We start from the raw sequence: 24330 nt of genomic DNA, 5'->3' as shown, positions 1-24330 counted from the left end.
TTATTTTTCCAATCAACCAAATATTTAATTTCTCTGAATCACACTCTCAAATCTTAAAGTCTCCCATCTTATCCTTCTCCTCGTTCAATGTCCTGCCTGTGCAGGCATGAATTTTTAAAACGCATTCGTGCTTGAGCCTTGTTTGTTTGTGTTTAATATCCTGCAGCAGGAACGATTCAGATTTGTCGCCTTAATGCGTGGCTATAAAATAACACTTACTGTCCCCATTTCGGTGTTAAATTGAAACATGAAATTGAAAATTAAAAAACCGCTCACTAAGCGAACACGTGTCACGTGTGTATGTACATTGTCGATAAACCGTACCGTTTGTCCGCACTGTCCGTCACTGTCGCGTGTGTGACACCTCCGGTTTGGCCTAGTGTGCTGACAACAACAACATCAACAACAACCAAAATAACGAACTTAAGTATGTGTGCCTGTTCCGCGGGGGTAGGTTGAATGCCTGGGGAAGGATATCCTTGCATTGCTCTGCTGCCGTCTACAACAACTTCAAACACCGTTTGCACCGTAAACTAGCTACTGTTTCGCTCTGCGGTGAAATGTAATATTCATATCAGTGTGTATTTGCAGGGTCTATAGTGGTTTTGTGTTTGCTTTCTTTTTTGCACCTCCCTAAAGGAGCCGGGACATTGGTTCAACAGGTTAAATAATCTTTCTGTGTTCTGCGTTCCGCCCTTTCGTGCCATGATTTAAGCTACAAACGTTTAACTATAATAGTTGTTGTGACACGCATTGACGGATTCAACCCATGCAACTACCAACTTCGACTACTCCATCCGATTGGGATGACAAATTTGACTTCCGCTTGCTTAGTACAAAACAAAACAATCAATTGGTGTTTGCTTGGTTCAACTTTGCGATTAATATTTACGTTTGCTATCTGTGTTGCATCTATGTTCAACATTGTTAGTTCGTGTTAGGCTGGCGTAGGCGTTTGATTTGTCGTTCATTTGTTTTTTGTTTTTGCTACAGCGACGTCGAGGAACTTGTCTCGCGTTGAATTAACGTTTGAATTTGCTTAGCGCAATGTTTTTTGTTTTTTTTTTTATTATTTGTTGCATTTCATGTTTCTTATTCTCCATTGTGGGATACATTTTTTCTCCCGTCTTTCGTCTCATCTCCAAATCTTACAAACAGCATGGAATTAAAGTTTTTCGTTTCATGTTACTCTTGCTTTACCTAGCGCATTTACCACTACTTTGTTTCGCTACATAAGCCCTGAAGAAGAAAGGTTGTTGGTTTTTGTTATGTGACGCGATGCATTTGTATGATTGTACGTGGAATGAAGATTTTTTTTTTGTTATTTGTTGTTCATCTGAATTGGTTTTCCTGTTTAACGATGCTCTCTTAGCACGATAAATTTGTTAACCTTGAAGAAAAATTGGCACATTCAATGTACGGTTTCGAACAGGAATGATACACATTGCGTATAAATCCGCTTTAAAAAGCGGTTGGAAAAAGTTGAGTGCCAGAAGTTAGAAACAGTGCCACCATCAAGAAGATGTTGAATGTTACACTCTGTACAAAGCCATCGAAATTTTGCTTTTTTTCCTTCCTTTTGTTTTTGTATGGAGTAAAATAATCTCATGAGCAAACGTATCAACCCATATCAGAATATACTTATGCTTTAAATTTAGTCAAGGCATTTGCAGCAGATGTCCTGATGCGTCTGCTAAAGCTTATGGATTTTTTGTGTGTGATAATTGTTTTCAATTTTTAATGACGAACTCACTACGAAAGTTTGCCAGAAATGCTTTCAAAGCAATGGGAACAATCTAGTTAAATAATGTTTTATGTGTTTGTATGTGTGTAAATATAGAACAAAATCTCTTATACTTCTTGTCTGGGAAAATCAGGCCTAAATAGAGATAAAAACTAAACACACCATTTACAGGAGAAAGAGTATAGCAGTATTGTAATAATAATGTAACTTTACGCAAACAGTAACAGCCTACCAGCGGGGGTTGGTTTAGATTGCATTAGTTTGCTATACGATGCTTGCTGGGTGGTCGACCACACAGAGCCCCTTGCGTGCATCAACTTACTGTGATTATATGTCCCTAAAACTTTAACCGCGATAATTAACAGCATTTTCCTAGAATCGCCCATGTGGATTACGCCTGGATGTCAAACTAATATGCTAGCATTACTCATAAATCTGTATGTGTGTGTTTTTTTTTTCATTATACATTAGTGTAGGTATGTATATATGTATCAACTTGTCTATTGCTACTACGCGTTTGTTCTCTAGTCTCGCTATACTAATATACTCTTTGCTATAATACTTTTCCTCTGCACGTTACCGTACATTAGCGCTCTCTGGAATGAAGCGTACCATTCGCCATCGTACTGCTCCATTTCCCAAGCTCGATCCCCACATTTCCAGGTTGTTATTTTTTTCTTTTGCAATTTTAACAGTACGCAAAATATGTCTTTATATCTTATGATCTCGTTCACGATTTGTGTGAAGCTGTACGCTTACGTTTCATTACGCACTGACGCTACACCCAAAACCGACCGAAAGTGGATTTGAAAATCAAAAACAACGCAGCACTTACTACATTGTAGCCTAAAAGACTCCTCTAGTTTACATCCGTACGCTTTTCTTGTCGAAAGACACTCCGGGCGGGGCAAATGGAAACGATTATCTATAACACGTGGTCGTTTTCTCAAAAGCTCATGTTAAACGTAAAGTTTTAATATGCACAACTATCGTGTGCATTAAGATTGCTATACTTTAGTTCTTTTGTTTTGTGTGTGTTTGGGTTTTTTTTTGGAGTGAGTAACAGCGGGTTGCCCGTTTAGTAAAATGTAATTACAATTTGGCTTTCCATGCACAGCAAGCCTACGCATCTAAATCGAAAGTCAGTAAGTAAAGGAAGAGAACCTTCGAGGATAATAAATTCGTTTAACACTGCACGGGCGCACAACCGCAGTTGTTGTTTGCCTCTCCCTACTACGGCTTCGCACGGTCAATAACAACGATTCAGCTGGTTCTCATAATGAGAACATGGCTGAAACAAGTGTGTTTATCTACGGGTACATGGGTCCGGGTAACGGGTTCGTTTTCACACGCTACACATTGCTTCTCAATATATGGGCAGATGCTTACCATTGCATCCTCTACGCATCATCGACTGTGATTAATTTCGCTGCGTTTAGCGCGATGGGCGAAGGCTTCGGTTTCTATTTAGCATTGTATATGTACTGAGAGTATTGCGACACCTATGCACCAGTCCAGGTGTCGGCTAAGTGATAAATAGTGTGTACGTCTCTTAATAAACTTCCATTTTGTTGCCATTGGCTGCGCACGGTAAAACACTTTCATCGTGTAATGTTACAATAATAAAACAAAACATACCAGCACATCAGTTATCCCGTTTTGTTACAATGTAGCTTTTCTTCCGATACTAACAACATCTGCCTGTTTGCGAAGAGTTGCATTGTTTTTTTTTGTTGTTGTTTTATAAATCGATAAGGTTAGAAAGGTAAACGTTATTTACTGGTTTGATTTGATTCAATTTTTCTTACAGTGGTAACCGTTTTTGCGCGGACACACATTCACACATTCACAAAACACCTAACAATGGTTGGAAGGGAAGCAAAGATTTCGGTTTCAGTTCCTCCTATCATTAGTAATTAGTTTGTGATAGAACAGTATAATAAGTGGCTCATTGTAGTGATGCATTTCTCCCCAATCCCTGTTACCTTGAGATCGCTAGGAAAGGGAGGCCAATTGTTTCATATCGCCACTTTCATCGGGTGGGAAACGGTGGTACCGTCGTTAAATGCGCTCGGAGTTTTGTTCGGTTCGGTAAGTGTTTTCTCTTGGTGCAAAAAGGTGCATAAACGCCGTACACTTAATCGATTCATTAACAACCATGATCGGAAGGTGCACTACGGGAGAGGAGATTATTGACGTACGATGTTAGCTTAGGATGCTGGCGAGGATGTGTTTGTGATCGGTTGGAAGTAGTGTATGCCATTGGTCTGGAATTAGAAACGAATAGTAGATCGTCAATCTAATTTACAAGAGTTCAATATTTCCTATGACACTACTTACCGCCATATCATACTCGGTAATGTACGCAGGAATTTCGAGCTGATCCTTTGCGATGGCCGAGTACAGATGTTCAACGCCTGGGAGCGAATGCACCTTCGTCTTGATTGCCGGTGCCATAAACGTTGTAAACCACCAGGTCATCATCTTCGTCCAGAACGTGGGATGCACAACGTAAAAGGCTTTCAAATTTTTCTTGTACCTGGTAGAATCAGAGCACAAAAAACGGGATCACATTATGTACACACGGTTTATACTTTCGTTCTAGTTGATGCAATCGTTTCATTGCCGGAAATCAAATAACCCTTCAAATAACCGGTTGATGGTGACCTCCACTTACTTGTAGGGCAGTATACTGTAGACGTCCTTCAACCACTGCAGAGATAGGTAGTTGTTCGAGTTCGTCAACGTGTGGAAATAAGCGATCACGTAGTCGCCTTTAACGATCGGATCGAGCAAATGAATCAGGTAGAGCAGGGCCTGGGATGAACAAAACAAAAATCAATTTAGTAAGTTAGGAGAGTAAAATCAGCAACAACAAATATATTAAAGTTTTGTTAAACATACCTTCTCTAGGTCGATATTGTGAGCAGGGAACCATTTGCCGCAGAAAACTACCACGGGTCTACCGAGCCTGTCTACACCACTCTGATAGAGACAGCCGATGCCCGAAACTTCCGACAGATCTTCCGTTTTAGCGCGTCTCAACAGTCGTTCGTATCTGCAGAATCAATATATGTGCAATCGAAAGAAAGGAAGAAAAAACACACATTTAGTGATATGGTCGAACAGTACTATAAAGTAAAATTTCATAAATCAATGATAAAATGTTGAAACTATTCAATTTATTTTCAATTTTTGTTACTTGTTGTTGTTTTAATGAATGGAACTTTTTCTCCATTCACAGCTTTAGCATTAGCAACTTGGCAATTAAATTGCGCCGTTAATTTGCTGCTTGACTGTAATCATTACTGTTTATTTATAATCATTGCTGCTGCACAACACACGCCTCGAGCAATCAATTCCAAAGCTTTAGCGCTTTTTTTCTAATTGCAGTCGGGTGCAATAATAAGCGGTAGGCTCCCGTTCATCCCACCCGGGGGGTGTACTTACATAAACAATACTGTACGCCATCAAGAACAGGCTCTGTTTCTCTCGCCAGACTAGAATAAATCATCCATGGAAAGCTGTGGGTGACGCTCGAAATGTTCCAGTCCTGTACAAGGAATGCTTATTGCAGCCGCATATAAATGGTGCATTTCATCAGAACAAGCCTGTTTCAAGCTCAACCGTGCTTGGCGTAATTTAATCAATTACGTTGACCTATTTTGCAAACAGTACGATTCATCATCAACACAACCACCCGGTCGGGGATGGTGGAGAGTTGTTAGTGAGTGAGATAGATATTACAGCAAAACAACAACAAAAAACGCACATCGTCTAGAACATCCTCCAGGCAAATCCAGAATCCCCAAACACCGGAACGCTGCTCGTTGTTGGGTAATTTAATCACCGTATTCGTCCGAATGCGAATGCTTGCAAATAGTGGGAACTGTTTTCCATCCTTAGTGTAGCATAAACCTCGCTCGCTTCGCTCTAGCTCCCCAAAGGGCAACACTTGAGCGCCACTTCCTCTGCACAAATTCCACATGACAGCCATCATTTTCCTGTTTGCAAAACTAGATTTGTTGCTGTATTTTATATTTCACTTTTTAATGATTGCACCGCTGCAGCATTTGTTAAGATCGTCTACCCCGGGACCGGGTAGCGAAAAGCTTTGAAGGGTTTTCTGACAGTCACTATCATGGTGGTGACACAGGTGGAGGCGCGGACGTGAAGTGAAATAATTAGGCGAAACGTGACCACCGTGTTGTGTAGTGTATTGTTGTTGATACGCAAAAGGTGAAGGTTACAATGTAAGAAGACAACAAAAAAAGGACAACCTTTCTTATCTTCTCCGCTCCGCTCTACCGAGCCTGTCAGTTTCAATTTTGCATTGCATAACTCTTTGAACCTACGTACGTTCCGTACCCTGCTGAACTACCAACCCAAGCTCGGGCAGGAGCTGCTTTCCATTTCCAGGACAATCCCACCAGGAAGGATTCAATCGCAAGGAGCGCAACAGCACCGAACGGCTAACCGTGGGCCATGAAATAGCGATCGATTGCAAAACTTGCTTACTCACCCATTGGCCGTACGCGACCTTTTGGGGGCCGTCGACGTCGTTTGGTCTACGGTTCGGTCATCATTTAACCCAGGCACAAGCATCCGGTCGGCACCGGACCGGTACGGTATACAGTAGGCAGTAGTGACCGGATGTGTGGTTTCATGCTAAAACTCCACATCTACCTGCCACTTCCGTTCAAAACCTTGAATTGTAAGGGTTGTAAGCGGGTAGCAAGGATTCAGAGAAGAAGGGCAAGAATGGTTGTGAAAAACTAGTTTCCTCGTGTGCTGATGTTTTACTAGCCGACACGAAGCACAAACCGTCGTAGAATGTTTGCGCATTTGAATCACATTTTCAAAAGTGGACCCCCCGTGTGATGTCCGTGATTTCATTGTAAATTCAAACAAAAACATTATAATTTTACCCTAAAATCAGGCGTAGGTCACGCCCATTTTGCAGTGTCAACTTTAGCTGTCTATTTATTTAGGACTGAGGATGAAATTATTTCTAATATTTTTTTCTTTTAATCCAAAAAGGGGTTTTCGTAACGGTTACCATTACCCATGAACCATTTCGATACAAAAACTTGTCGTTTTAGTTTTAATTTTACGATTTAACACTTACTGATTTTTTTATTTTATTTAGCGCACAAGTTTGTACTGCGTTCTTATCTCAACAGCTGTCTGTATGAGCTAACGGTTGAGTAAGTGTTTGTATCACGCTAAACGTTGTCTACCAATAATCGTAAACTTGCTAATGAATTGATAATTGTTCACATTAGTCATCAGCCTTTTACTTTGTCATTGGTGACCAAGAGTAAACAAAGCTACAACATTCTACCGTTGCGCTAATGCGTGCGAACGAACTAATGTAAAGAAGAACTATTCTAAGCAAATGGTTTTTAGAAAAAATAAATAAAGTTTTACTTTTATATGCAAATAAAAGATAAAACTTAGGTAAACCTGTATGCTAAGAAAAAAGCCAAACATATATGCTAACAAACTTTCACAGAGAAACTTGACAAATCGGAAAAGCAAGTGAGAACACAAAAAAAGTGAAAAAATATAGAAAAAAAGTACATTCCATACAGAGGATAAAATGGAAATCAAAAGCCAAAAGCTAACAACAAAAAGGGAAACAGCGTTGCATAAAAAGCTACGGTTTGTTTGTAGTGCAGCAGTACTAACAGGTTCTCCTTTTGCCATTCGCTCTCATCGAGCGACGAGTGGTAGTGTTTCATCAGCTCGACGTACGTAAAGGAACCGTCTAGAATACGGGTCCGTTTGCCGACGTGCGTGGCCAGGACATGGCCGATCATCTCCGGACAATAGTTCTCTGTGGTCGTACTAGAAGAGAGAAGAAATCCGTCTCAGTAGTGCGGTAGGGCGAATATTTGGCGAATATGCGGATAAGGATGCATCGGCCAACGATGCTAGGAAGGGAAAGGGGGCTTTGAGGGGAGCGTCTTGGCTGTCGTTCCCATCCCGCTTCGCTACATCGCGCACATACCACGCAAATGGTGGCCTGAAATGTTAAAGGAATAGAAACATTAAAGCAATAAAGAAAAACGAACAAACGAAAATCAATAGAAAGCAAACCAGATGAAACGATCGCTGGCCTCAATCTAACAACGCGACCAAGAAGACAAATAGAGACATGCACTAATCACCTGAGTGTGTATCGATTTCAGAGCGAGGGATGAAACGTGCAAGTGAAAAACATTTTTTTTACATTTCACAAAACAAGTGACATCAAACCCTAGCAGGAACGCTTTTAAGGCGAGAAGAAATACTAAACAAAATACTACTAAAGATGAGATGATTTCGGCATCCATTTCCCTAAGCTTGACCTTGACATAGAAACGGAAGATGCAATAAGAATTGGCAGCTGGGGTAAATGACAGTGGGGAATAAAAAAGATAGTTGACAAGAAGGCAATTAATCTTTCCAGCGTATTGTACGCAATGACGAATTACCCTTGGAAAGTAAAATCGTTCGAGAATGGTAACATTTTTTTCACAACAATTGCATGTGAAAAGTACCTACAGGAAGCAACAGCTGCACTCCACAAACCACAACCAAGCCTCCCGTTGTCTGGTTTGGGGAGGTTGGACAAGCGCTAACCAATTTCAGCCTGTCGTCCTTCGACTGGAACACGCTCGGATCGCTCGCTTGAAGGACGTTTTACATGCTACCTCGTTGGAAGCGCCTCGCTGGGCCAAGAACTCCCGCCCAGTACATGATGCTGATTTATGTGGCTCACGTACACGATGGATGGACTTTTGCGTTACCATCGTGCCAACCTTCGCACGCTCTTTCTCTTGCCGCGTAATCATCGAACGCAATCGATCGATTAATGTTTCCGAAGTGGTCAGATAAGGGAACTCTCTTACGACAATACAACCAGATTGTGGTGTAATTGCGCAGTACGGTGGATCATTGTTGAATGATCCACTTTAAATTCGTTTTTATCGTTGTATGCACATTGCTTAATTTTTTTATCAGATTGTTAACCACTCCGGGTACATTAAACAAGGGGAAATTGTTGTTTGGATAGAAACATTTATAGCCCATGGCGAGTTTAATTTTTAAAGAAGCAGCTTAATGATTAAATAATGTTATCTCTTGTCTGCATCTTCAATTAATAGTGAGTAATATTTTTGTATCTTAGTTTAGTTTTATTCTAAATTTGTATAACTATTACATAAATGTTGATACGGTACTTAATTTTTTAAAATTTCTACAAGAAGTGTTTAAATTTAAGAAAAAATATAAAGACGGAAATTATATTCAGCAATTATAAACGGACGATCTCCAAACGGAAAATTGTCAAATCAAACGGTTGACAAATTGGTACAATGGAACGACGATTATTCGTGCAGGTACACGGTTCATATGCACAATTTATTTATTTTTATTTTTATACATACATATAAGTGTATACTGTGTGGAATTATTTTCCATCTGTCGTTGCAAAAAAAAAACTCTAATTTATAGTCGAACTTGAACAAATTTTATCATTCATAATGGCGGCCTTTATTCTGTCATTTCGTTCGTTCGGCAGAGTTCGAGCCTTTAGAACTGTTATTTGGTGGCATCCGAACAGTAGTACAAACTGTAGGAAAGCTTCTATTAAAGTGAATATGATGCAAAAGTCCAAATTAATGTTCATGTTTAATGATATCTTTATTTAGCATGTGTTGTTTTCAACAATTAAGTAAACACAATTCTCTCCTTTTCACCAGTTATGGCAATGTTTAACATTTCCGAAAGCTCACGAGTTTAGACGATAGTTCCCACCCGTGCCAAAACGAATTAATAGGGGGTTTTTCCAATCCAAAAGTGTCATACAATATAGGCTTTTGTCAAACGTAACAACTAATTATTGTTCTCTTTGCGATGATTATTTTTTGAAATCCCCCAACACGAGCTTATTTTCAGAACTTCCTCCATTGGTGCTGCTACAAGCCAGTTTTTGCAAACGTAAGGAAGCAGTAAAGACACGGGTAGGTCATGGTGAGATTTCACCGACACCTATACCTATCACGTTTCCGGTACACAATGCGTATGACGGTCGAAGCCTTCAAGTGGAACGCACCCAAAACCGTTGCTTGCATCCCCAAACGTGCCTCACAACGAGGAGAATGTCACGTTTGGCGTGAAAGGTGGCGGTAAAGCTAACCTACGACACACACAGACACATCGCATTGAGTGTGAGCAATATTTGTCTGGACCATTTTTGGAAGATTATTTTCATGCCCTTCCTTCACCAAAAATTGGGATCCACAAAATGGACTTAAAATTAGGGTTTTGCAGTAGTGCAAATGAGGCTTTGTGAGAGCGAATTTACAGGGATCAATAGGAAAGAAAGGGAAATTATAAAATTATTTTCAATTGCGCATTTTGCTGATTTTTTTCCCAACGCAGCAAAAACAGCCAATTACCTCGTGTTTTGTTGGTTGCTGTCCATTTAAACACAAATGGATGTTTTCCAACAGGTTTTGCAGACGATCTTGAACATTAGGGGGCATAAGGTGGTTGTGGCTGCAAAGGGTAATATGCTCCACTCGATCATTACCATGTTTAGACTAAAATGTTACATTTGGACACACTTTCGAGACTCGTGGCAAAACACATCGTTCGCAGCAGGGTTTGCCGGTTCGTTGGGCGCGCGCTCACGTCTTTTGCCAGTTCAGTTTGCGATGCCGTCGCCGTGAAGGTATTTAACATCGGCTGCCTAATTAGGAAATCGGGTTTATCGCACCACACCAACCAACAACAACAACAACCATTACTAAGCACACAGCAAATTCGATCATTCGTGTGTGTTTGCCTTTAAAATTGGCTCTGCGTAATCTGCGGGTGCCAAAAAGGGATTCGACAAATATTATAAAACTGCTCTCATAAAGTAGAAAAACTGTAACATCATAATAGGTGATAAACATTTTTTTACATCTCATTCGTATTTCTATAAATGATAGTGTACCATTGCAACTTTAATACCCTTAAAGCATTCCTCTCGGAGAAAACCGTCTCATGGTGGTGAGGTATGGCGATAATTCCAGTACACTGAAGGTCTTCGATCAAATCTCATTCCCCCCAAACATTTAAAGAAAGATTTTTCAATTACGTGACAAGTCCTAATTATCATAAAAACAGACAATAAATTAGGGGACTTTTAAGTCTGAAAGAGGAGTGAAAAAGCATTCCATTAAGTTTAAATACACCTGTAATATGTACAACTGTCCATTATAAATGGTGTTTTATTATTTGTGTTCCCTATTTTCGGTTATCCCCGTATCAGAGGGATCTTGAACACATTCTCGCAAAGCAAAAGAAACACACAAATTCAAAGCAGAACGTTGCACTGAATAATATAAAATTTATTCACGTACCTTTTTTTGAAGGCAACCGTTCTGCATGCTGGTTTGCTTACTTATAAGCCTTATCCCTTTTCGTAAGGGAAATGGTGAAAAAAAAAACCAAAATATGGATCACCGTATTCATTTTCATTTCCCAAAGTAATTTCACCACAACCAGTTTCCAACGGGTCTTGCCGATTTCTCTGGGCCACCGTATGGACCACACAAAGGGCGGTTGCCGATGTGCAGTGCAATGTATTATTAATATGTGTTACCTCGTGTTTTTTTTTTGTGTCGTTGACACAACCATTTGCAGATGATATTCAATATCCTAATGGATGTTTGCTGCGTTAGCTCCGCACATCGTCCGGTTTACCGCGTACCGCCACAATGAGTGAAGTACCAAACATGATTCATGAATATCAGCAAATAATGATACTGGGCCCTTCTCATCAGGACACGAAATGGGCGATATATTGCGTCTTGGGCGGTGGTGGGGGCGAAGCATAAAGAAAAGCATGACAAAAGCGACTCCAATCCGTACATACTCATGATGGGTGGCGCCTTCTAATCGGACGCTCGTACGAATCCACTTTCTTATCACAACTGCATTTTCCTTGCCTGGCGTCGTTTCGCCTCCGGTTGTACCGGTGTTAAGGAGAAAACATTCATAATCATTTGCCACTTCGATCGATCGGTTGCGTGAAGCTATTCGAACAGAAAAAACGGTTGGCTCGGGGCCATTGGTTGCACTAGAGTGTGCCCCATCAGAACTCGGGTTTATTCGATTCATTTCCAATGCCTCCAGAGAGGAAGCGCGATATAGATTGGCACTGATGCATAGGTTATTTTTAGACGCCAGAAAATTGTGTCTACCCCTGGTTTCCCTTGCGATGGTTCTTCCTGGAACCGGTACCCCCAACCCCAGCGTGTTTAGGAACAACTATTGGCTGTATCTTTGGTTTCGGTTCTCACCTTTCCTCCGGTGTTTCGATGTGTATTTGGTCCACCTGGATTTCGGGCGGTATGCTGATGGTCGCATCGCTCAGATCGATCGATTCCATTGTCACCATTTGGGCCATGTTTACAATAGCAAGGCGATGGTGATGAGATGGATAAATATAAAGAGGGATTTTTTCCTTACTCAGCAGAACTCTTTTTAACACCACAAATACACCTTTTTGCTAAAACAACTATTTCATACAGCACTCTGTTTATCGTTTATTCACTACACCCGATTGTTTTTACCGTGGTTAAGGAAACAGATTTTCCGGCCGGTAATTTCCCGCACAAAAGACCGATATTCCCGAGCCCCGAAAATTGCTCAATAATTGAACAGAGCAGAGCAGAAAACTGTTGTTCCGGCACGCAAGAAGATGTAGCTCTCGCTGCTGTATTTTATCCCAAAACAGATTTAGAATCTTTTGGTGAAAAGATTTAGCGGCAAACTGTTTCACTTTCGATTTTTCAAACACACTTTCGTCGGCTTCCGGCTTTAGGGGGAAACACAGTGAATGTACGCGCGTTGTTGGGATCGTTTGTTGTCGGGACACTGTTTTGCGTGGTAATGCACCGTAACGATTTTATGCTCGAAAATAGCAATTCACTCAAATGCCGGAAAAGCGTCGCCGTTGGTAAAGGGAAAACTGATACATTTCCTCTCTTCTTTCACTTTCAACTTTTCTCGCTCACTTCAGATTGCTATCGTGAAAACTACGAGCGTAATGAGAAACGCTGGCGCTCGCTCTCACTTCACACACGGGATGGGAAGGAAAATATCATCGTTTAAAAATAGAATTTTCCTCCTGATCAGCGGGAAAAATCCGGCTGCGGTTGAACAACGGTAGCGCACGGGAGGCAAACAAAAAGAAAAAAAAAATCCGAAAGGAAACAAAAAACGACGACCAGCACTGTTTTGCAAGGACGATGAGATGGTGAAAATCGATGAACGTTTCCCACACGCAATGGTCACACTTTGTTTCACTGTGGCGTTACAGTAGATGTGGTATGATATGTTTGCTGCTAATCGCTGCAATTCCGGTCGTCTCGGGCACGATCATGGAAGAAAAAACACGCGAAAATATTCCACCAAAGCACACAGCAAGCTTCTTAGAGCGGTGGGCAACAGAATGTAACCGCAACCGAAATCACGAGACCAAACGAAGATGCGAAACACACCATAAACGGTATTGAATGTTTCGAGCGCAACTAAAGCTCTCGCCACTACTGCGCCAAACCGGAGGAAAAACTTAATTTCAACTGTTGAAAAGTCGAGTGTCGTTCGTTAACTGACAGCACACACCGTACATGCGATACTAGAAACTGGGGGTTTGCCCATGATCGTCGTTACACCACAGACACCAAATGTTACAAGTTGGCGCTCTCTGGTGAGTGGAAACGCGTGACCCAAGTGTAGTGCCCTCGCTTTCGCACAACAACCCAAATACTAACATATGATTTTGTGTGTACTGTGGTTGCGTTTTCGCTTCTCTCTCTCTCTCTCTCTCTCTTGCTTAAGCCGCCAACATTGAAACGCCAACAGAGAGTAATCGAATCCCATCGAGTTTTGATGTCTTGTTTGTGAGAGAAATCATCTTGTTCACTTCTACTCACTCATTAGTGAGCGGTGAGGTGTACTACCATTGTTTCTCACCATGGAAGGTGTGCTTTTCCTTTTTTATCAGGACATGCATTGAACATATTTGTTCGCTTTTCACCCTTGAACGATGACGTCAGAAAAAGCTTTATGAGAACTGTTCTATTCGTTACACACTGTACCATTTCCCTTCAATCATCTTTCGTATTGTTTTCAAACCATTTTTAAACATTAAAGAAAAAAAAGGTTAACAATATTTCATTTTAAATGTAATCAGTGGTAGCGATTGTATAAGTATGTGCAAAACTGTAAAGCCAATTAAAAAAGCAAATACGAGTTATGAGATATAATAGTGAGTTTTTTTTGCTACATGTTTTTGGTAACGAGATAGAAGAAAATCAGACCAAACATAATAAAAAAACAAACAAACAACAGGAACACAATGTAGGAAACAATCAAATGGATTCAAATGTAACCAGGAAAAAGCAACATTATAAAGCGAGTAGAAAAAATGATGTATAAAGGGCGTTAGCAGAGCAATAATTAGCGACATATTTGGCAAAGATGGAGCTGGCACAAAACGGGAACTCAGGCTAATGAGGCACAGTCACTGTTTGCGTCATGCATCTCGAGAATGGTTCGACGTGAATCGAATACACGGGAAAACAATAAAAAATATTCAAATTTAAAAAAACAAATAGTAACCGCATTCAAATGATGTAATTTTCGATATAATTTGAGCGTCAATGCTAAAACTAATTATTTACTTTGGGACACAAAACAAAACCAAATAGAAACAAATAGGAATAGGGAAACAATTCCATACGACTAACGCTACTGCAAATAGGTGGCCAAACGTTAAAGCTAACTGTCGTGGCTCGTTTACAGCGAGCAAAACACGGTAAAATACGTATGGTTAACTTTACTGCTCTAGGAAGTTATAAAAGTAATAATATACTCGTCATTAGGAGAGAGAGAGAGAGATAAATGGAGGAAAAATTTTGCAAATACTCACTCGCAATCCACCAACAAAGGTGAACTAAACATTGAAGATGTTGGGTGAAAAGTTTGGGAAAAGAAATGAAAAGTGAATTAGTGTGGCCGAAATTGTTGTTTTTCTCTACTATCGTTTGGCAGGCGTACATGTGTATATTATGTTTACAATTTAATAATGAAACTATTTTTCCCGCCAGTTTTTCAAACCAATACATATTATGATGAAAGTTAGTTTTGTAAAAAAAAAACAGTACAGCAAATACTAGCAATACGAAGGATTTAGCGAGCAAGACCGTACAACGAATCAAGGGGAATTGTATGTGAAATTGCACTACACTCAGTGCGACACTTGGTTATCTCTTCCGCTTTGTTAAGATCTCGTTCGCAAACAAATAGCTGCAGCGGTTGTTTCGAATTTATGAACGGAGCAGAGAGAAAAAAAAATAACCCAAACACATTATATGAGCCGAAAGTTTAGCTAGTGACCACACGCGGGTACCAAATGACGCAGGTTTTATGATTATGAGGTATAATCTGAATACTACTGCAGAATGATAACCGTCATATTGCAGATGGATTGGTTGCGAGAGATGATACGGTGGTGTCGCGATTAAATACGTTTTCGGGTCGTAAGCAGTGAGGGATGCTGCATCGTTGCTTTTAAAAAAGTTGAATTCTTTGCCATGTGCTAAATAAGAGATCATACTCTTACAGCTTCGTTTTATCTTTCTACGACAACAATCATTGTCATGCTTGTTGAATTTGAACGAAATACATCACCACATGGGAGTTGTCTATTTGTTTTGGGGAGTTTTGTTTTTGGTTTATCTGAGACGAAATGTTATTTTGCTCTTCTCATAAATCACTTCCATTATTTTTATGTATTTATATATTATATTATACCATGTCGCATGATGCTTTCTTCTACCCAACCCGAAAAAATGATGCGCAATTGAAAGTGGAGGGCAGTTAGAGCCTGCGATATATTTGGCTAAACATTTACGTTACGGGTAGTTCGGTTGTACTACTGAACAGAAAACATGATAATGGGAACCATGACTCAACTAGAACTCCATAAATAGTCGTTACTGGCAACTAAACTATCCTTGAAGAAACATAACCAATGACGTGAGTAACGATAATTAACAGCAACAAGCAAAATGTTGTCGAACGATGACGCAAAGGAAGCGGGTTCATCGATTTCAACATCATGCCCAGCCCTTTTGTGCGGGTGTTACTTATTTTTAACGGAAATACATACTAACGTTCTCACTAACATACAATGCAATGCTTTGAATGTGTCCTAAAAATATCACAACAATATTCTACCCTTCAATTCGTGGATAAGGATTTTACCCGAAATTGAGGTACTGTCTGGGCTGGTTGATTTTATTTTTTCGGTGAAGGATACCGATAAGGGATGAATGGTTCTAGGTCATTCTGGATGAGTGAAAAAAAAACTGATACTATTTATAACATAACAGCGAATCCTAACAAACCGGAAGCGATTCTTGTTCCACCTATGAAAGTTTGCGTCAGAAACTACGTGTTCCATTCTCGCTACACACTGCGTCAGGTGTCAGGGAACGGCGTCATAAGGTTAGAACAACTTATCTTTCTGCTGCCTTTTGTTCGAATCCGTCTCTTCTACTACTAAAGATATTATACTGCACGAACTCGAACTTTCACGCCAACCAACGTAAAGGAAAGGGTCTTGACTGCCGCTACGAGACATGTATAGAGAATAAAATTCAATTATCGACGCAAACACACAGACACATCATACGACATAGCAATGATACTCCAAGCGATCAATGAACATCGATTGAACCATTTCTTTACTGGTCACGAAAGCGGGTCATCCAGAACATTGTCCAGAACAAATCAAAATACTACAGAGTGCACGACGATATGGATTGCATTTGGTGACCATTGTGGATGCAAAGGGTGTGTGTAGGTTAATAATTTAATGCACTAACGGCGAGGCACTCCAATGCGTTTTTATCGGCCTGTCTTGTACAATGTTCCAGTAGGGCAATCAACAAAGCACATGGCCATGGCTTGACCTTGCAGAAGAACCAATGTCTCCTTTTCAAGTATCGTTTAACTCGCAGCACTTATGTAATGACAAAACCCCTATAGGCTCATTAAAAACATATCCTAAAAGCTCATCAAAGGATAATGAAAAGCACACACGCAGCTTAGAGCAATCGACACAGTTGGCGGTGCAGCATATTTGGAAGCTTTCGCGCTAGAGCTTCAAACGGGTTGGCGATAGAAGCTTTGTAGATAAACGCACGCGCCCTACCATGATGGAAGCTCTCGCATATCAAATTAAAAGCTTACGGTGACGGTTCTTATCAGTTCGTTTCGTATTTTAAAGCTAAGCGACATGACAACTGTATCAGAGAAAGCGAAATCTAATTATTCCGTACATATCTTTAACTATATCGGCTTTACGTCCGCAAGGTGCTAGTATACTTCACAGCAGAATACAGTAAATAAAACTTGGCATAAACGAATCGTTCTACAAAGCAATGTAACTGCTGGATAATATAAATCGCTGAACAATTTAAGCAAGGAAACAACGCTAAAGATAGACAAGCTCACTTACCTTTCCTGATGCTCTATTCCTTCCAAGCCATCGTCAAGCACACTTTCATAGACCATACGTGGCCGATCGCCTAACAGACGTTGCCGATCTAAATCTCCCTGTAAGCGAAATAAATTATATTAGTATAAGTCTGTACACGTTGAAAGTAGTAGAATAGAAAGTAGTAGTTGGAATTGAATGCATTTGCTATTGAAAGATCAAATAAAAAAACGTGAAGTTGCCTAGGAGGTACTTTTGCAAGAAATGTAATAAAAGAAAAAAATATTCTTCATTGCAGTTTAATTATCAACAATTTTAAGGATTTGTTTTCATAACAGAACAAAAAGTGTGTTGAAAACTCGACATATACTTGTGAAGTAAGTTTCACATGATCGAATGTTAACTTCACACCACATTGTGAGAAATTAAATGAACTCGAATAGTCTAATTTATTCGTTCTTGAGAAAATTTTTCAAGTCTTTTAAAAAGAAATCGAACGAACGAACTCAAAATTCTTATAGTCTATTTTAAACACATGATTCTAGTAAATAAATGTTACTAAATAAACAATTATCCTAATTCTACGCCTACCAGAAATAAAAGCGTTAACTATCTGCACCTCTAAACCAGGAAAGAAAATTGATCGAAATTCGATAGATTGTACAACATTTAAACTCTAATTCAAAACTTAATTTTGTTCTTGTTAACAAAACCTATTAATTTATCAACAAAATACCGTACTTACTTAGTACTATGAAAAATAGGACTAAAAGCCGCACTTGAATTTTTTCAAGTAGCTGTAACTGTAATTCCAAGTACGTCACAACTGTTTGATGTGGGATTTGAAATGCTGACACTTGTGAAAGGATTCAACAGGTAAATATAGCAATGTAACAGGTAAAACAGAATCTTATCGCTACAGTACGAGCAAATATTGTTCCATGTTGCAGAAGATAGTATAACATTTATCCATTTGGACTTGCTTACTGCGTTACATACAATGCAGGCTTTCTCTATCAATCCTACAATACTGTTCAATTGCTTGTACAAGCCTTCATTTTAAAGGATACAGGTAGCTTGATAATTGAAAAATCGTATCGAAATTTGAATTATTCTTAATACTAACTATACTAAATCATATATTACCTGCATTTGTGTGAAGGAATGAGCTGCACCGGATAGTGGAGCTGCCAGGCTAAGGTTAATATTGCTATACTCCACGTCGGACCCCATTTCCAGATCGTGTGGGCTCGTGTCAGAATCGTCATCGGCTGAAATCGAACGAAATACATTAGCAACGTAAATAAGGATCCATCAAATAACACCAGCAAACGTTACAGGAAAATTCAAACGAATCGTTTATCATTCTGATGACGAAGTTGATGTTCAAGTCTTTTTGCAATTTTGCCGTTTCCGCTCACTACTGATGTCGTTTTGGGTGGCTATTGGGGACAGCAGCAGTCGTAATTTGATAAGAGTAATACTACATTTGTCCACCATCGGAGAACAACACTGAAACCGCGCACTCTGTAAACGGACTAAGGCAGTAAGGCGAGATACGATAACAACAACAACGGCCTCGATGCTGCCAACAACGTCTAAAACAACACGGGAAAAAGTTTCCTTACACGCACCGCCACCTGCTCGGGAGTCAGTGCCAGCGACAAGTGACACAGCGATCGTTCATCTCACCAGCGAATTGATAGCAGACGCCAAAAGAAGAATGCGTTTGCTTCCGCAGAGAGCAAAGATCGCTCAGCATCTCTAGATCTTGTTGCTCTCTCGTGCTCCGGTATATGATGAGCAATACAGTGAGAAGGATCGGTGAGAAATAACATTACTAACATAACATGCTGGGAATGCAGCTATTTTCCACGCAATAATGATAGATTTTTTTTCCAAATTTAATAATCACAACGGTAAACACAAAGAAAACAAGAATTAAACTTCATATCTTTACGTTAAGATCTCAAGCTAACAGCAAAATCAAGCCAAGAAAATGAATCCATGATAACGTGCTTTGCAAATTGCCTAACCATAGGCGCAATCGATGTGTTACCCATTTCAAAGATTTATCGTACGCTGTTTTAACTGTTTTCATGTTCAAAGATTTGTTTCTTTTATCTAATGAATAATTAAACTTAATCGTGAATAATTAAACTATCGAGGGCGGCCCGATGGTACATGTGATAAACGGCGCCAGTCCACACGGCCGGACCGGGTTCAAATCCCATCCGGACCGTCCCCCGTAGCAAGGACTGACTATCCGGCTACGTGGTAAAAATAAGTCTAGTAAGCCAGAAATGGCCGGCGTGACCTGTAAGGTCGTTAAAAGCCAAGAAGAGAGAAATTAAACTTAATATGCAATATTCGATAATGTCTAAAATAATATAGAAAAATAAGAATAAATAGAACCTCCTTAAGATTTCGAGTTGGAAGTATTACAGGACGGAAGTAGATCATGAAACATGATTAATGGGAAATAAACAGTGGCGGATTAAATGGTAAGCAACTTTAGCGGCTGCGGGGGCCTCGTGCCTCGGGGGCCACCCAAGTGTATAAAATTAAAACTATTTTTTCAAGCCAATCACGTTACAGAGACCTCGTTTGTTTTCTCGCATACCGTCCCCAGAAGTGTAATTACACCACCGGAAGAAAATCAAATTGCAACAAGTGTTACAACAAGTGTTAATAACGTTCAAAGTATCTTTTTAGTTACAATCATTTTGTTCCGTAGCAATATGAAGAAGCAACAAGATATTACTCTTCAAGGCATTCACCGACGGATGCAAACATTTGATACGAAGGCATGATATCAGCAAGATAGAAATATAAGGTAAGTCAACACATGCTTATCTTAATAGTTCATCATCAATTCTTGCAGAATAGAGGCAAACGTTCCTAAACGCAAATATTCTTATGTAAAGATATTATGAATGGTGCTATATCATTGAAACCGGATCTTCACCTTCATCTGAATGTGTGTTTATGGTCAAACATTCGCTGTACATATGCATCATGATTACATCAATAGGTTAAATTAATAAAATTACTTTTCGTGATTTGTAAACTCCATTTAATATCATGTAGTGGGAAGCCGATTAGATAAAATTTAAAATGAAAAACAATTACCTATTGCATTAAATGTTCCTCTCCGACAAAAGTAACCTCTTCCTTAATACATCCACAGTATGCCTCTTTCTCTTCGAAAGACTAGCGCTACATAAAAGCACACTGCGTAAATGATTAACTCTTGTCCCGAGCAGCACAACAATGTATTGCATCGATTGCCAGCACAAAGCGTCATATGTCAACCGTAGTCCCGTGTGGTCTTTGGCTATCAACGACGAGCATATGAGTTTTCACACAGTGATGATCGAAAAGTGATAAGAAACCCTTCCCGCTAATGGTTCTAATGGTGAAGTAGTTTCTCTACCCTTTCAGTAACAAATCATGACACATGGACGTATGGTAATGTTTCATGGAGTGTTCTAGACAACAGCAACAACAAAACATAACATCCACGACAGCTTATAAAAAGGGTTAGAACTCATCACTGCTTTACGTATTACGACAGCGATACACCAGGTAATCGGTTTCAATGTTTACCTTTACCATAATGTGTAATTATTCGTACAAGCAATGGCCAAGATCCTTCGACACGTGGCACATTTTGTCTACCTTTCTGTTGATGAAAAAACTGCCACTAAATGATCATTATCCTTACAGACGCTTAAGTGTTCCGGACCAAGAATCGATTTACTATGTGACAATTATGTTAAACAAATGTTTGATGTAATTTTCACAAAAGAACAAGCGTTGTTCTTCAACCATGGAACAGTATTCATAAAGTTACAAAAATTCACCGTTCCAACGTTCCGACGATATGCACCGCACATCATCGATGAAACGATTCGTTTAATCAACTCGATTGTTGCAGGGACACAATGAAATTCGAAGCGACACTGTCGTACGTACCTTCTATCATGACGGAATGCTGTGGGTTGTGAATGATGCGAATTTGACGATCAGCTAGCTGCGGTTCACCATACAGTCCCCCGATGTCCTTCGGCAGTTGCCACAAAGCACTTCGTTCCTCGAACGAATCGCGCGGAAAGTACAGCGGTGCTAGTACCTCGTAGATACTGCGTGCATTAGATTCAAGGCAAACTATCACAATCTCGGCACGGTATTGCTCCAGAAAACGACGTACGGTCCCTAGAAGAAGCAAACATTTCGCTGCTTTAACATGATACACGGAAGGGTACGGTTCTGTTATACTTACTCAATGCTATGTGAGCAGCAGTGTCTGGTGGGAAGTCGCGCTGCACCGAGCTAATATCACATAGGGCTACAGTTCTTAATCCTAGTTCCCTTGCTTTGTACAACACGTTACTGTAAAAAAAAAAAACAGACCGCACGAAGAAGAAAACAAATTCCCGTTAGATTGGAAATTCAAGTCTACCGATCGTCCCGGTCGCCCACAACCATATTGCCGTGGTTGTGCCGCCATTGTAAATGGGTTTTTTTTTCTTTACCGATAACAAGCATGCAGCGTCGCTTCCGATGCTGTCCTGTACTTCTCACTGTATATGGGACCGACGGTGTGAATAATGTACTTCGATGGTAAGAAAAATCCTGGCGTAACACGAACTTCCCCAGTTTTACATCCTATTCCGATAGTGGAGGCAAGAAGAAAAGAAGCGTAACGTTAGACATGTTAGACGAAAATACTTTGTCCACATCGTTAGCGGGCGGCGTAGTCACTAGGAAATGTATACAATTCAATTAAACCCTGCCGACGGATCGGTTAGGTCGATCTCTCGGTAATAACACCGTTGAAGCCATACTTACTTCTTACGTCGTGAACGATGGCCGAAGTAAGTGCAGCACCGGCACGGCCGAAAATTTTCTTCGATACACGATTCTTTTCCGTCAACGTTTCATCCGTGCTATTGGTTATTGCATCGACTTTGAGCTGCGAGATATCACCCTCCCTGAAAAGGAATAGATTCAAAACGCGGAAATTAATCTACTAGCCACTAGAAGATCGATGCCGAATGTTTCGAGGGCAACTGCATCGGTTTTGTCAGGGTTTGGACCGCCTAACAAACCCCTTGTTGCTTGGACGTGACCCTATCCGTAAGTATTCTGACGTGCCGTGCAGCAACGTCAAGTTAGGTACCAAAAACCGATAATGTTACGTGCACTGTACGGCTCATCAAAAGCTGGTGAGCACTCAATGACTTTAACCATTTGGTACGTATCCCGTCCTTAAACTCCCGCCACAAACCAAAAAAGAAAAGTGAGCAAAAATCAATACCTGCCAATCTTGTTTGAATATGTTCCGTTTCAATTGCAAACCAAACCGGAAATGGGATGAGCGAGAAAAATGAATAACACACACACATACACCAGGGGCCCACTCACCTGGAGGGGTTCGGGCACTATGTTTTGGTCCTCTAACCCAAATGAAGGTTATTATTATTCCAAGGACACGTGCATACTATCGTACTTTTAAAAGAAGGCACTGTGCAGCACTAAATTCGACACAAAACGTCGCTTCAGTTTAAACAATACTCCCGGAACCTGGTCGGGTACCTCGGTGTACATTGTTGCAACTAGAAAATGCACCGCAACAGCAAACGTATCGATTCCAAAGAGCCCAGATTTTGCTTAGACAACGTACCAGATTACGAAACGGCTGTTGATCTGCGCATCGCACGGAAACGGACAGACGGGGTGTTTCGGACCGGCTTCAAAGTTCGCTGCAAATTGGCTGTAATCGGTCGGACGTGGACGGGGCTGACCACGGTCGTCTTCCGACTGTTCGCCCCAACGCTTCAGACTGCCTAAGGTGACAAAGTGCTGCTGCTGCTGCTGCTGTTGCTGCTGCTGCTGGTGTTGCTGGTGGCGTGGTTGGTTCGGCAGTCCTCGCGATTCTTGCGTCTATGGTTCATTCATTCCGGGCGGAAGGATGAGTTAGAAGAAATACAAGAAAAACAAGAACAGAATAGAGTGCAAGTTGGTGATGAAGCCTTATAAAGAGCGGGTGCCCGCTAAGCTTATAGTGCAACGCTCAACAGTAGGTCACGTTTGACCGTTGATGTTGAGACGCAAAGTTCGTCCACCGTGCCGATCCATCCTTATCCCACACCCCACAAACAGGTAACGAAAAACCAAAAAAAAAAGAAGTGACCTGTCGTACGAGTTGAACTGAAACTTTATGACAAAAACCAGTGTAATATTTACTTGCGTTAGATGCTTCGCGATTCCTCCTAGTGATGTTTCAATGCTTTCATTGTAGATGTCGGACACTAGTCTCATCGCTCTGCGCGGACACGGTCCCCAGGTATGCGAGGACCCCCCAAGAAATGAGTGAGTGTGGTGAGGTGGTGGCGACCGTTGACGATGAACGTCCGGAGGAAGAAAATGAGTCGAATGTTGGAATGGAATGAAACGAACGCGAAGAACAAAGAGAAAACGACACACATAATGTAGCGAACTGTTTTAGCATCAATTGGGTAGCTGTATGTACAATGAAGGGATGAAAGGCTAAGAAGGTGGGTGATTTCATCTAATTGTGGGTGGTAAAATTGGCGATTTTTTTTTGGGTGACATCCCTTAAAAGCTCTTTAATGGAATTGAATACACAACAAGATGCTACATGATGTTGGAACGCTCCTGTAGCCATCTTCTCGAAAAGGTGGTTATGGGTTTTCCGTATTCCCCCCCGTCCAGTACACCGTACGGATGTGGGGAACTGACGGAAGTTGTGCTATTAAATATTTATCGAATATATGTATAGATATTACAGATGCTTTCGTGCTTTTGTACTTTCGTGCGGTGGCCCGCCGTTTGCCGTTCCTGTGCCGTGTTTGAAGAAGCATTGTGCAGTGAAGTACGCAATATCTTAAGAACCCTTATAAGTCTTAATACAGAACCGACAGGGAGAGAGAGAGAGAGTGGGTCTTAGATACGTTTCAACGTGAAACTACACCAGCTGGAACTGTGTGTGTGTGTGGATCTGGATGTG

At 40.6% G+C, this 24330-nt stretch overlaps 1 protein-coding gene across 11 annotated transcripts in view; it reads right to left on the bottom strand.

Annotated features, from left to right (window-relative positions):
• Window positions 1-24330, bottom strand: part of LOC125768842 (protein GDAP2 homolog) — a 40962-nt gene continuing 16632 nt past the window's right edge. For 6 of the 11 annotated variants that reach the window (XM_049437052.1, XM_049437053.1, XM_049437047.1 and 3 more), the window contains exons 2-15: window positions 23547-23625; window positions 22984-23243; window positions 22149-22291; window positions 21833-21965; window positions 21580-21689; window positions 21273-21512; window positions 18441-18565; window positions 17316-17413; window positions 14721-14744; window positions 7436-7594; window positions 4649-4802; window positions 4422-4561; window positions 4085-4283; window positions 1-4011 (exon numbers count right to left, since the gene is read on the bottom strand). In XM_049437052.1, coding sequence (XP_049293009.1) covers window positions 3955-4011; window positions 4085-4283; window positions 4422-4561; window positions 4649-4802; window positions 7436-7594; window positions 14721-14744; window positions 17316-17413; window positions 18441-18565; window positions 21273-21512; window positions 21580-21689; window positions 21833-21965; window positions 22149-22291; window positions 22984-23243; window positions 23547-23621 — 1917 coding nt within the window. In that variant the 5' untranslated portion in view covers window positions 23622-23625 and the 3' untranslated portion in view covers window positions 1-3954. Of the gene's footprint in view, window positions 4012-4084; window positions 4284-4421; window positions 4562-4648; window positions 4803-7435; window positions 7595-14720; window positions 14745-17315; window positions 17414-18440; window positions 18566-18632; window positions 18676-21272; window positions 21513-21579; window positions 21690-21832; window positions 21966-22148; window positions 22292-22983; window positions 23244-23546; window positions 23626-24330 lie in introns of those variants that run through there. The other 5 variants (XM_049437054.1, XM_049437055.1, XM_049437048.1 and 2 more) reach the window with 5 other exon arrangements.

The sequence above is a fragment of the Anopheles funestus genome, chromosome 3RL, assembly GCF_943734845.2.
Source record: "Anopheles funestus chromosome 3RL, idAnoFuneDA-416_04, whole genome shotgun sequence".
Lineage (NCBI taxonomy): Eukaryota > Metazoa > Arthropoda > Insecta > Diptera > Culicidae > Anopheles > Anopheles funestus.
This window is presented reverse-complemented; position numbering and strand designations above follow the sequence as displayed.